General features: G+C 43.0%; 1 protein-coding gene across 1 annotated transcript in view; it reads right to left on the bottom strand.

Moving 5' to 3' along the window:
- The window catches only part of MED13L (mediator complex subunit 13L), a 129,061-nt gene that overhangs the window by 66,473 nt on the left and 49,650 nt on the right, over window positions 1-12,938 (bottom strand). Inside the window, exons 3-4 of the mRNA XM_053279918.1 lie at window positions 6,379-6,463; window positions 3,397-3,480 (exon numbers count right to left, since the gene is read on the bottom strand). Coding sequence (XP_053135893.1) covers window positions 3,397-3,480; window positions 6,379-6,463 — 169 coding nt within the window. The remainder of the gene's footprint in view (window positions 1-3,396; window positions 3,481-6,378; window positions 6,464-12,938) is intronic.

Raw genomic sequence — 12,938 nt, 5'->3', positions numbered from 1 at the left:
ACACAGCCCTCCTTCCAAACACATTAAGAGACTCAGAAGTGAATGTGAGAGACTGCTGTGTGCCCCCAACACAGCAGCTACCTGAGTAACAGCTACCTCAAGTCCCTCTGAAAGCCCGCAAGAAAAGGCTATTTACTTCTAAGCATGCAGAGGCCATCTGCAACTTCAGGAAGGCCCCCCATGGGCTAAGTGAGCCAATCACCATCAAAGCCTCAACAAACCCTGCAACGAGGTCAATGAGCAAATGCTCTCAAACACCCTTGTTTTGGGGCTCGCTGAACACATTAAGAGGGGAAGCTTTGTGCCGCAAATGAAATAACGCGATCAACATTTACACTTCAATATACAGAAAGGAGCAAGTCTATGCAGGAAAAGCCAGTGGCACCCTCAGAAGAGCTGGGGAAGAAACAAATCTGAAGTACCGTCATCCACAAATCGAGCTCAAACCGATTCTGGAAAGTACTGGAAGGATTTGGCAGGTGAAGTCAGTGGAGTTAGAATCTTCTTCTTCTTTTAAATCATGAATGTCACAAGATGGTCATCAGCACAAGTACATGGCTTCCTGGTTCGACAGGAGCTGGTCTTGTGGTAGCAAGCATGAACTGCCATATTTGTTAAGCAGGGTCAGCCTTGGTCTGCATTTGGAAGGGTGGCTACATGTGACCATTGTAAGATATTGCCCTTTGGAAGAGCATCTCCGTCTTGCATACAGCAGGTCCCAGGTTCAATCCCTGGTAGCATCATCACTCCTGCCTGAAACCTTGGGCAGCTGCCAGTCAGTGTAGACAATACTGAGCTAGATGGATCATTGGTCTAACATTCCTATGTTCCTTTAGCAACTAACCAAGTGGTGGTGATGATGGTGTTTCCAAAAACACAACTGTGAAGGAAAGCTGGCAAACAACACCCTTGTAGTAACTGTATCAAAACTTCAAAAATGGCACCCAAAGTTATGGACATGTAACTAACAAGCTTATTTCTTCTCAAGTAATGGCATACAACTCAGCAAAGCTTGAACCACAAGGTATACAGGACCTCAGCAGTAGTTCCTAATCATTGAAGAATAAAAATGATTAGAGCAGAACTTTAGGGCAAGCAATTTAGCACTGGGAAAAGAGTGCTAAATTCCCTCTAAAGAGCGAAGAATCTCTACTAGAATTTAGCCCTTTGGCTGGAAGAAAGGACACATCCATTGCATCAACCATGGAAGTTTGCATGTCCACAGGCACATATCTTCATAAACAATCAAAGGAGCAGAAAGCAAGAGAAGGCGTTCGAGATGCCATTTTGCAGACTTTAAGCCTCATATCTTCCTTCCAACTTAAAGACCTTGACAGTTTCTGCTCAGTCAAGCAAAGCCAAAACTGAAAGGATGGGTTTTCAATTAAGGCAAAAAGAACGGATATTGAGTTCTGTTATATTTGTAAGTAAACTTCTAGAAAAATGCAGGCATAGTCTTGCTTAGGAAGAAGCCATATTGGAGATAAGGAATGTAAGCAGTATGAATGCAGGCTGCAATTCTCCAGTTAAGAGATTTCCATATTCCAGAAATGTGTATCTGCTCAGCCATGCCTCAAACACCTCTCCAGGACTTCAACAGTTGTTAATGAACCCACAGGAAAGTCTCCCTATTTCAATATGGTACAGGGGGAAAAATGTGGAGAGTGTTGCTGCAGCTTTGCAAAGCAGGAGTCAAAAGTGCAAAGGAGGAACTGTGGTCTCAGGGGGAAACCCGGGCTTTATAAAACAGAACAAGCTCTATGCACAATAAATGCTGGACTGGAAGAATCACTGGAATTAGAACAAACCAAAGCCGCTCTTCACAGCTGGGGACATAAATAGCAGCACAAGCCATTTCTAGAAACTGATCAGTTTTGCTATTTATTTCAGTCTTAATTGCCAAGCAAAGCATACTCTGGAATCAGAGTACTACTATCTATTTCCAAAATAAAAACTAAAGAATAAAGCTACATCACTGAGAGTTTGTCACCATGGTTTAAAAACAAACAATTAATGTCTGTCAATATCCTGCATATCCAACTTTATATTATTTAGCAAAAGATTAATCACTTTTTAAAATTATGGGCATGTTTAGAACAGAAAAAAATAAGATCCATAGAAATAGTCTGCTCAGAAATCATTTCCTATTAGCTTAAACCTAAAAGGTCTAAAATAACCCTAGTTTTTGCTAATGGGCAAATATAATTTTAAACAATTATGTCCTGCACACCAGCATTCATGTGTGTGTGTGTGTGTGTGTGTGTGTGTGTGTGTGTGTGTGTGTGTGTGTTAGTATCCACAATAGGACATCTCACCATATCTCCCCTATTTTTTGCTGAGTTTTCTGTGCGCTTCTTTAAAAATACAAAGCATGAAGGCACAGCTACCCAGTTAAAGTAAATAAAATAAAATAAATCTTATTCTACTGCTTCACTGCATCCATGTGGATGTTTCATACACAGAGAAAACAGGAGCAAAATCAAAAGATGCAACCAAGAGTAATCATAGGCCCACACACCTCAGTATAAATATAGGATCTCAAATACAGCAATGAATTGCAATCAAAGCTTGCCATCTTGCACATGGTTTGGTTTACACCTTTACTTTACATACTGTATTATATCTATTTATCACTTATTTGTATACCGCCTCAAACATACGCCTCTGGGCGGTTTACAACAAATTACAACAGAAATGAAAACCTTAAAAGGATTCAAACCCACAAGTTTAATTAAAAGGCTTAGGAGAGCAGTCCAGAGACTTCTTAACAGTTGTCAAAGCTGGGGAGGCTCTTATTCTAGACTCTTGGGGCAACAACAGAGAAGGCCCCTCCCTCTGCAGCCCCCAGAAGAGCTGGTGGCAACTGCAGACAAACCTCTCCGGATGATCTCAGTGGGTGATGAAGAAGATGTTCTTTTCAATATGATGGCATGTTATTCTGATGCTTCCGTTGTGGCCTCCCAGGGACAAAAAATGATGCTCTCTTACATACACACACAGAGCTCAACAGCAAGGTCGTTTTTCCTTTGGGAAGACACTGGCTGACATCAAGACTATATTACACATAAGTAGTCCCACTGAAACTAATGGGACAGAGTCATGACAAGCAGTGAGGCTATGCAGAGTCTGCTGCAGGTGCTCAGGAGACGCAAACTTAGTGACAGGAGAGAACAAAATGACAATCGTATTTGTCAACATGACCTCAGATGCTGGTTATCAAGTGTTTCCCTGAATCACTGGAAGAATTTTTAAGTGGGGAGGAGAATATGTTGAGAAAGGCAAGAAAATACCATAATCAAATGAGAATATGAGGAGAGAGAGAAACCATAATCTAAGCAACTGGAATGTGCAGTCAGTATTGGCAACTTATGTTAAAGATTTCAAGACATCCCTTACCTTTTGTTAATGGGCTTTTCATCTTTCTCATATGGTCGGATGAACCACTTCCCAATCCTTACAAAGTTCTTATCCATCAGGCATCTTTAAAAAAAAAAGATCATAACAATTAGTGCTATTAACAAGTAAGCAGCAGCAACCATAATTTCTATTGCATCCAGCTTCTACATGTTGTATACACGGTTCGCCATAACAGGGCCAGTTCCAGATCTGTGGGGCTCTCCGCACGTAAATGCCAAGACGACTCCTCCATGATGTGGCGGCCAGCTTTTATTGGGGGGTGGGGAGGATGGGGCAGGCAGAGTGGCCTCCCATTCCAATTGGCAAATGAGGATGCAGCAGCAGTGGCTCCTCCTCCCATCTTCTGAAGGTGAAAGGCAGAACCACTGCCACTCAGATCCCATTGACCAATGGAGAGAAGGAGAAGGAGCTGCCATTGCCTTTCCCTCCATTCTCCGAGGACAGGAACACCTCCCAGAGACAGGCGGCTTCCATTTGCAGAGGCAGACAGGAAGAGGCGTTGTTAGCATGAAATCCACAGCAGTGCTGCCTCCTCCCAGCACTCCCCTTGGGGGCCTGGGGGTTGGCCATTGCCCTCAGGCCAGCCTCCAACTTGACCGACCCCCCAACGCTGTGTTTTTGCCATTACCTTGCTGACACCGCCCTTGTAGACAAGTGTTATCAGCTTTAATGTCTCGTTTCCTTCCCTTTATTAGCCGTAGCCCTGTGTTCATGAAACTCACTGCAAGAATTGGCCCTGAACCTCTTCCAACATTTCATTCCTAAATGACTCAACTTGAAAGAGAGTCATGTGGCTTTTTCAATGGAACTTCTTTCCAAAGTAATATGTCCCAGGGTCACAGCCTCAGTAGATGCAAAAAAATATTAGAGAACAGCAGATAATTACCCTTAAAAACGTGTTTGGTAAATAGCCCTTATTTTATTTTCTAGTTGTTGGCACTAATGGAAAGCAACCATTTGATACTGGAACAATCAATATTAATTGCTTGACTCGATTTAGGATTTATAGCATCAAACCAGGAAAGTATCAAGTTAAAATGGGAGGGGAGGGTGCAGGTTGAGTTTTCTGGTGGGAAAACTGATGCTCTCACTCAACTGGGATCCAATTTAGCATGTTTGACTTGTAAGCAAAGCTAAGAACATATGCCATGATTTACATGCTGCGTAAAGTATCTCAAACATCTCCCAATAACCAAAAATATTTGCACTGAAATATCGGGGAGGGGGGGAATCAAAGCACATTTATTGTAGTTTTAATGTTACAAGTCAAACGGTACAGCTTACACCGAATGTTGCGAAACCTTCTTTTCATGGACACTTGAGTCCATGTTGAGTCCAGTAGTAGGCCTGTCACCAAGGCTCCATGCAGGCCTCCCTCTGCACACACACACCCATTGTAGAGGTTAGAGTGCTGAACTAGGACCGGGGAGACCCGAGTTCAAATCCCCATTCAGCCATGAAACTAGCTGGGTGACTCTGGGCCATTCACTTCTCTCTCAGCCTAACTTACTTCACAGGGTTGTTGTGAAAGAGAAACTCAAGTATGTAGTACACCGCTCTGGGCTCCTGGGAGGAAGAGCGGGATATAAATGTAAACTAATAATAATAATAAATAATAACTGCTCTCTTCCTTGACTAGGCGGAAGCACTTGCTTCTATGCCACACACTGAGCATGAGACTAGCAATGAACTTCAGGCAAGGAAGGGGGTTGACTGCCACACCCTCTGCCAGTAATTGCAGGCACACCTATATTTGCCTCAATGCCCAATTCGTTCTTTCTATTGGTATTTCTATGGAGTTTTCAGTACTATAATAATGCTGAATTTAAAATTAGAGGATCCCCCCCCCCAATGGATGGAAACTGTTGTTAGCAAACAGTAGTAAGTCTCTATAGAGTAGAAAGTCACTTTACGGCCACTTGTCATAAAAACGGCTTAATTACCATCCAACTCTAGGAAAGGTGGTTCGACTGCTGCCCATCACTGATGCCTGCTGATCAACTCTGAACACAGTAAGAGCATTTCCAATGTTTGCCAGATGAATCTGAAATGCTAAATCAGTTCTAAAGCAGCAGAAGGGGCAGCGGAGGTGGTGGTGGGGAGCTGTCAATCCAAACTGTCAGAGACTCAGACAAATGCAGCAGGTTTGTCTGATTTCCCCCCTCTTCTTTTTAAAGAGTTCTTATATAACCAAACCAGAGTTTATACTGGGATAAATGAATAGGTATAATGTTTCTTCTCGTCGTCACAATGTAAGCGTGAAAGGCATATCGAATGCACCCCTTCTCCATGCCTGCTCAACCCACCTCCACACCCAAGATAATTCAGCTACCAGATAAAAGCACATTTTTAAAAAGTGGACAAGTGAATCACCACCCAAATCCCCTCTTGTTGCCGTTGTTCGGGGCCTTCCTTCCTTCCTTCCTCCCCCCACCCTACCTGGTTTGGATTTCCAGGCCACTAATACTATTGAAGCTGCTTAAAAAGACAGTCTTGCATCCAAGAGCGTCCAGGTTGATAGCAAATGGCTGAGTATTAGATGCCTGAATGTTAAGCATAAAATGTGCCAAACTGATGTGCCAAAATGAAGTTTACACATTGTGCCACTTCAGACCAAAATGATCCAACAACTCTGCATCGTGAGAGTATCTGTGTTAAATTCTGTCCTCGTCTCTCCTTCCCCTCCCTCCCAATCATTTTATCCTGTTATATATTTGTTGTATTTTAATGTATGTATCCCTAGGGGTGCACATGTCAGGTAGTATAGAAATACGATAAATAAATAATAAACCAACTATCCCCAACCATACTGGCCAATAGTCAGGAATTATGGGGATTGCAGTCCTAACATCTGCAAGAGGGCCCAAGTTATAAACAATTCCACAAAATTGGCCATTCAAGGCAATATTTTACAAACCCTTGTTGTTAATATATCACAGAGCATGGCTGAAGTTCTCCTACCTTTCCAGCAGGCTGTGGATTGCCTTGAAAAGCAGCGTCCTGCATTCATAGGAAAGTCCATTCTCCCAAAGGCCTTCTTCTACCACTGTGAAAATGAGCAAAAAAAAATGTTAGCAGGGAAAGAGTCACCAAGCACAATGAAAGCCGTACACTTTTGAGATAGCAGCTGGCTTCTTAGATTTAACTTTTAGATCCAAATATAAATATAGCTTCTGTTCAACTACCAACTACAATACATACAGCTTAAAATATAAAAATCCAAGATATATGTATATGCAACGAATCCATCAATGTTTTAATACTACCACATCTCGCAATAGAAACAAATACATTTAAAAAGATATGTCACAACCTATTCATAAACACTATTCTTGCCACTATTCATTTTACTGTAGAGATTCTGATTTATGCCCCCTTATGGAAAGACTTGTCATGTTACAGAATTGTTTATAACTCTGGCTTCATGGCGGTGAGCATGACAACTCTTTAAGATATGTCGTAAGGTATATATAGTAAACATTAGGTGGGGCAAGAATAGTATTTTTACCATTAGCCTTGGACTAGCTCTCAGTCTCAGAACCTCATCTGCAAAATTGAACCATTCAGACCTTGGGTGGGGCGGGGGAGAGTTCACAGGCTACCAGAGATTTCAATATTTTGGGACCCAGCATTGGATTAAGCAGCTGCAGGCCTGTAGAGCACTATGCAACAAGTCCATACGCCAAAACATCCGTCTAACATTCCCCGAGTCCATGTTAGTATGATCCTGGAATTGAGACCAAGCTCACTGTGGTGGTGATGTCATAAACAAGAATACTGTAAGGGGCTTTGCAGTGGTATATATACAACACACAAGGATTCAAAGGCCGATGCTGGTTTGACATGACCCAAGCCCAGGAGATACACCTGATCAGTAATCACATCCCGCTAAAAAAACCAACTGGGCAACCCACCATCACCACTATTGACTAAGCTGCTGTGATGTCATGGACTATGTGCAAACACAAATTGCTAAGCAAACAAACTGCAGGGAATATTATGGTGAGCGCAGAGTTCTGCAAGATATAGGGAACGAGAGCAGAAGAAGGTTTGATAAGCAAAGCTGAGGGCTGCAGAACCAAGTGGGAAAGTGATCCAAAAGGTAGCAGTTTTAAGAGATAAGGAGCCCTGAAACAGGGTTACTGAAGCAAGAGCAACCAAGGAAACTGAAATCCGAGGGAAGGATGCATGGAAGACGAGGACAACAGAGGAGGTATGGAGTAAAGGAAAGGAGCCGGCATGGGGGGAAGTACACACAAGTATCTCAAACCTATGCAAATATTCATCAAGGGCAAGGGCACAGAAGTGTCTTGCTAGCTTGCTTTTTCCACCTAACGAGAACGCTCACAGAAGATGGTACTTCCACACTCTCAGCTTTTGCTGGACAAAAAGGTTGGGCAACAAATCCCATATCTTGCCAAGCTGCCACAACCTGGCACTGACCACTGCAAACTCATTGTAGAACTCAACAGTTTTTTAACCTCTGTTATGCTGCATACATGTAATTTCAGCACCATAACCAATTTTTAAAAACCAGACTGTACAGCCATCAAAATTTCTTACTTCCCATTCAACATATCAAATGTGTGAACATTTCTATGCATATACTTCTGAGACACACACACACACCCCACCAGCAGGAAGCTGGAACAAGGGAGAAACATCAGATAAATAGAACCCAAGAGGGAAATAGAAAGCAAATAATACAAGCTGTATTTATACAATATAATATACATGTATTATAAGTGATATAAACAAAACTATAAAGTTGCACATGGGGACACAGAAACAAATCCCACTGGTGGAAATAGCAGAAGTATTTATAGCAAGTAAAACAGATACTTGCAAACAAAAACAATCAATTTACTGATGAAAACAAAATGCAAATCATTGTGGATAAAACCATTTGAGAACACAAAGGTAACTTTGCCACACTCCTACTTATCCCTCCCCTCAAAAAGGATTTCCAACTTGCTCCTTTGTGTATATTCTGGGAATTCCATATATTACACATGTCACTGGATACAAATGCCTTCTAATGTACTGTTTTTAAGCAACTTGCACTTTACTTAAAATTGCAAGAGAAGACTCAGAATTTGCCAGAATGTGGTAAGGCACCGGGGTAGGGTGGGTTTAACCTATCTCATGCTACTTTCCAGATATACGTTCTCTCCCCCAAACTGTACAAAGTTGTCATTAGCCCGGTGTGTGTGTGTGTGTGTGTGTGTGTGTGTGTGTGCACACGCGGTTGAGGGGTTTACAGGTCCCAATCTTTCCTTCATAGCAGGGCTAAACAGAAGCTTTGGGGGAATGGGATTTCTAACAGGGAACAGTGCATGGGGAGGATTATACCCACAACTCCCTAACCATGCTGGCACCACTGCTCTGAAAAACATTCTGTGGACCTCACTGAGCTTGATTTCAGCCTCCCACGATATCCTTGTAACAGTTAACACATGGGCTAGATGACGCTACTGTTAAGTGGGTTCAGAGCTGGCGAAACAAAGACACCCCACAAGTGCTTACTGATGGCTCCACATCAGCCCGGAGGAAGGTATGGAGTGGCGTGCCATAGGGCTCTGCCCTGGGCTGTTCAAGGTTTTCATAAGTGACTTTGGGGGAGGTAAGCAGAGGGGATGTTTAGCAAATCTGCAGATAACATGAAGCTGGGGAGGATAGCTACGCCTTAGAAGAAGGAAACAAGAGGCAATCCAATCTGGATACGCTTGTGTACTGGGCCAAAGCAAGAAAAGGAAGTTCAACCGAGACAAAAGTAAAGGCCTGCATCGGGGTGCAAAGAACCAAACGCACAAGTACAGGAATCGGGGGGGGGGGGGAGCTGGCTTGCAGGAGTATACTGTGCATGAAAGGGACCTAGAGACCTTAATGTACTACACCCCTGGAACTTGACAATTCCTGCTAACTGAGCAAAAGGCACCTTTTCAAAGCGGTGATGCTCTTTCTTGAGCAGGGGAGAGCAACTGAGCCTCTCCATCCCCAGCACAGCATCCCTCCAGTGGCTGTGGCTGGTCTCTCTCTTAGGTTTTGTTTTTAGATTGTAAGCCCTTGGGGGACAGGGAGCCATTTTATTTAATATCTATGTAAGCTTCTTTGGGAACTTTTTGTTGAAAAGCGGTACATAAATATGTGTGGTCTTATTCGTCGTCGTCCTACACATAATCATTGTGATGCAGATACTAGAAATGGTGTTGCAGTCCTAAGCTGTATCAACATAGGCAAGTATTTCGGCTTGGTCAGACTTCACTTGGAACACTGCGACCAGTCCTGGGTCCAGCGTTTTGAGGTCAAATGGAATGTCTTCGGAGGATGGCAACCAAGATGGTGATGTGTCAGGTGCCCTATGAGATACAGATGAAGGAGCTAGCTATGTTTGACCTCAACAAGCCAAGATTTAAGGGAAGATTCGATAGTCATCTTTGGGTATCTGAAGGGCTGTCACACAGAAGCCCGAGTGGACTTGGCCTTGGGTTGCTTCTCAGGGCAGTACTAGGAAGATCAGTGGGTTGAAACTATAGGGAAGCAGATTCAAGGTGGACATCACGGGAGGATTTCCTAATGGTAAGAGCTGTTCAACAGAAGGACCTTCTGCCTCACTCCGAGGCGAGCTCTCCTTCACTAAAGGTTTCCAAAGAGAGGCTGAACAGCTGTCAGAGATGTTGCAGCAGTTTCCTGTGCTGAGTCACAGGCTGGACTAGATGACCGCCAAGAACCCTTCCAACCTGGCAATTCTATTCTGAACCTCTAGCACCACCACCACTCCATCCCAGCAGCATTTAAGTAAAAAAATCAAAACAGTGCATGATCTGGTTGTGCATCTCCTGCATAGTATGTAGTTTGGCCCTTAAGCAAGCATCGACACACGGATGGGGGAAGGCTGTGGCTAGCCCCACTGACTGCTTTTCTACCTCAGTGCTAACTAGACCTTTCTACTCTGGACCTTGATGGGCATTGGGCATTGTGACCATATTGGTCACTACAAATCTGCAGGGCGGCACACACACACACTCACTCTATGGGACACGATTAGCTGCTCCGTCATTAAAATGACTGAAAATCAATGTCTTGCGCTGTTCAGTGGAGAGGCTGCTATACTGAAGCAGAGTGCACGAGACGAGGAAATAATCATGTCAAACAACTCCAGAAGGGGTTTACTTCATAACCAGGTTGAGAGGCTTCCCTATAACAATTGCTTTTTCTGACGCTGCCTCTTCTTCCATGTTAAAAAAAAAATCAATTTAAAAATCCAATTCATTGGCAAGCATCTGCATTAAATAAATATATCAAAATTTCAATTACCACAGATCTGTACTAAAGCATCCATTTTATTTTTGATTAAATTTGTCTATAGTGAAACAATTTACTGACAAATGCAGAAGTATCAAAGTGTCCTAGAAATCGACAGACAAAAGAATAGGAGCGTATGGCTACATTGATCCTGAAATACTGCATTAAGACCATAAAATATCTAATTAAGTACAATGCTATTGATTGATCATTGTAACGCTGCCATTGATTCCCCAGTAAAATCTGTGTTTGAAGACCTCAGTGACTAAATGGACTTGCTGTTTTATCAGATGCAGGCCTGCCTGCAACTCTCACATCCTGATATTGCACATACAAGTCCAAGGAAGTCGGCTATCGCTTACCTTCAGAACAGTGAGGAAGTGCCTTCCCTTATCAGGTCGTCAATAAAGCAGGAACAATCGTTTACTAGCAGGCACTATTTACTTTGACCCTTTTGCAAATACACTCAGGGTAGGCTCAACCAACTGATTTATGGCACAGCAGTTGCTTAAAACCTTCACCAGAAGACATTTAACTGCATGGCCTCTCTGTAGTCTCCAGCAAGTATGAAGCAAATCTGTATAGTCCTCTATATACATCCTATTCAATCTCAAGAGAAACCCAATATCAACTAAAGAGGCTGCCGTGGGGGGGAAAAGAGCCTAACATGCATCATTTGCTGAAAATCTGCAGAGTCAATATTGTTTCAAATGCACTGGAAGTGTTTCAAAAACAGGTAACCAACCTGAAGTACGTTGACAAGACTGAAAAGCCGTACCATTTCACCCTACTCCTACAAGAACAGCTTACAAGCTATGAAGGTTTACAAAAAGATACACTGGCTGCTGCTTCCAACTGCCTTTTTTCCGATGGCCCTCAGCCAACACCATACATTTTTGGTTCACTGTTACTGGTTCACTCGCACCTTGACTTGAACAAGGAAACAACTTGATAGCCAGTGCAGTTATTTCAGTATTGGGGTGATAAGATCCACCTGAGTGGTCCCAGATACTGACCTGGCAGCCACGTTTTTCACTATTTGGTCACATCAGACAGATCAGTGGCTTTCAAACCATGTGGAGTATCTGGAGTACCTTGGCTGCTGGACCATGTGGTCCTTGACGCAAGCTTTGGGCAGTACAAAAATATTTTAAATAAAATAAATAATAAATAAAGATTAACCATGGCAGGCCAGCTTGACCAATCTTCTGCTTTACTGATGATCTCCAACGATGTGCCATCACAGATGGGCATCTGTGTGTGGCAAGGACAAAACCAAAATTGGGATTGGCTGGTGCCCCATGTAAACCAAGCACTCATCAGTACAGTCCTCAGAATCCTCTGCCACACAGATAAGTAGTTTTGCTGGGAAGTAACAACAGGAGAGAGGGCATGCCCTCAACTCCTGCCTGTGGCTTCCAGCGGCATCTGGTGGGCCACTGTGTGAAGCAGGATGCTGGACTAGATGGGCTTTCTTGGGCCTGTTCCAGCAGAGCTGTTCTTATGTTCTTAGTTATCGCAGGCAACGTGATTTAAAAACAGTTCCTTGAGGGTAAGCAGCCTTAAAAACTATGAATGCAGATCTTTTGTGACTTCCTTTCTGAACCACCCATTAGAGAAAAATGAAAGTGGAATGTGTTAACCGTATTTCATCTTTCATGTAAAATAACCAGCTTCATATTCGTATGAGAACATTAAAAGATACTTGTGAATTGCGCCTCTTCACTTTAGACTTCTAGTGCAGAGTCATGGTCTTTCAAACACTACTGATCAAATCAAAACATCCTTGAACCCACATTTGTGATGGTTGGTGTCTAATACAGACATCAAGGCATTCCAAGCAAAAGACATATACAGGGGGAAAATATTCTTTTGAAGTATGACTACTCTATTGTGGGTTTTCTAAGTGGCAGACACTTCTCAGCCAAACAATGTACTTTCTTTGTTTCTCCGACACAAGCTTGTTTTAAACAATTGTGCTGTTAAACAAAGAGTTGTCAGCTGAAAATCTGACAACCTGTGTCCCTCAGAAAAGGTTTTTCTGCCGAGCAGGAACAGTTGTCTGTCACCAGCATTCGAGCAAGAGCGCGCCATCCCAGCAGCTGTACTGGCTGAAACGCAGCTGCCTCATTAGCATTCCCACCACCACCACTCAGCCAGCATTTCGGTGCTTGCAACAATGATCTTAAAGAGCATTTTGCAGGAGACTTAGCCCT

This window comes from Hemicordylus capensis, chromosome 15 (assembly GCF_027244095.1).
Source record: "Hemicordylus capensis ecotype Gifberg chromosome 15, rHemCap1.1.pri, whole genome shotgun sequence".
NCBI classification, from domain to species: domain Eukaryota; kingdom Metazoa; phylum Chordata; class Lepidosauria; order Squamata; family Cordylidae; genus Hemicordylus; species Hemicordylus capensis.
This window is presented reverse-complemented; position numbering and strand designations above follow the sequence as displayed.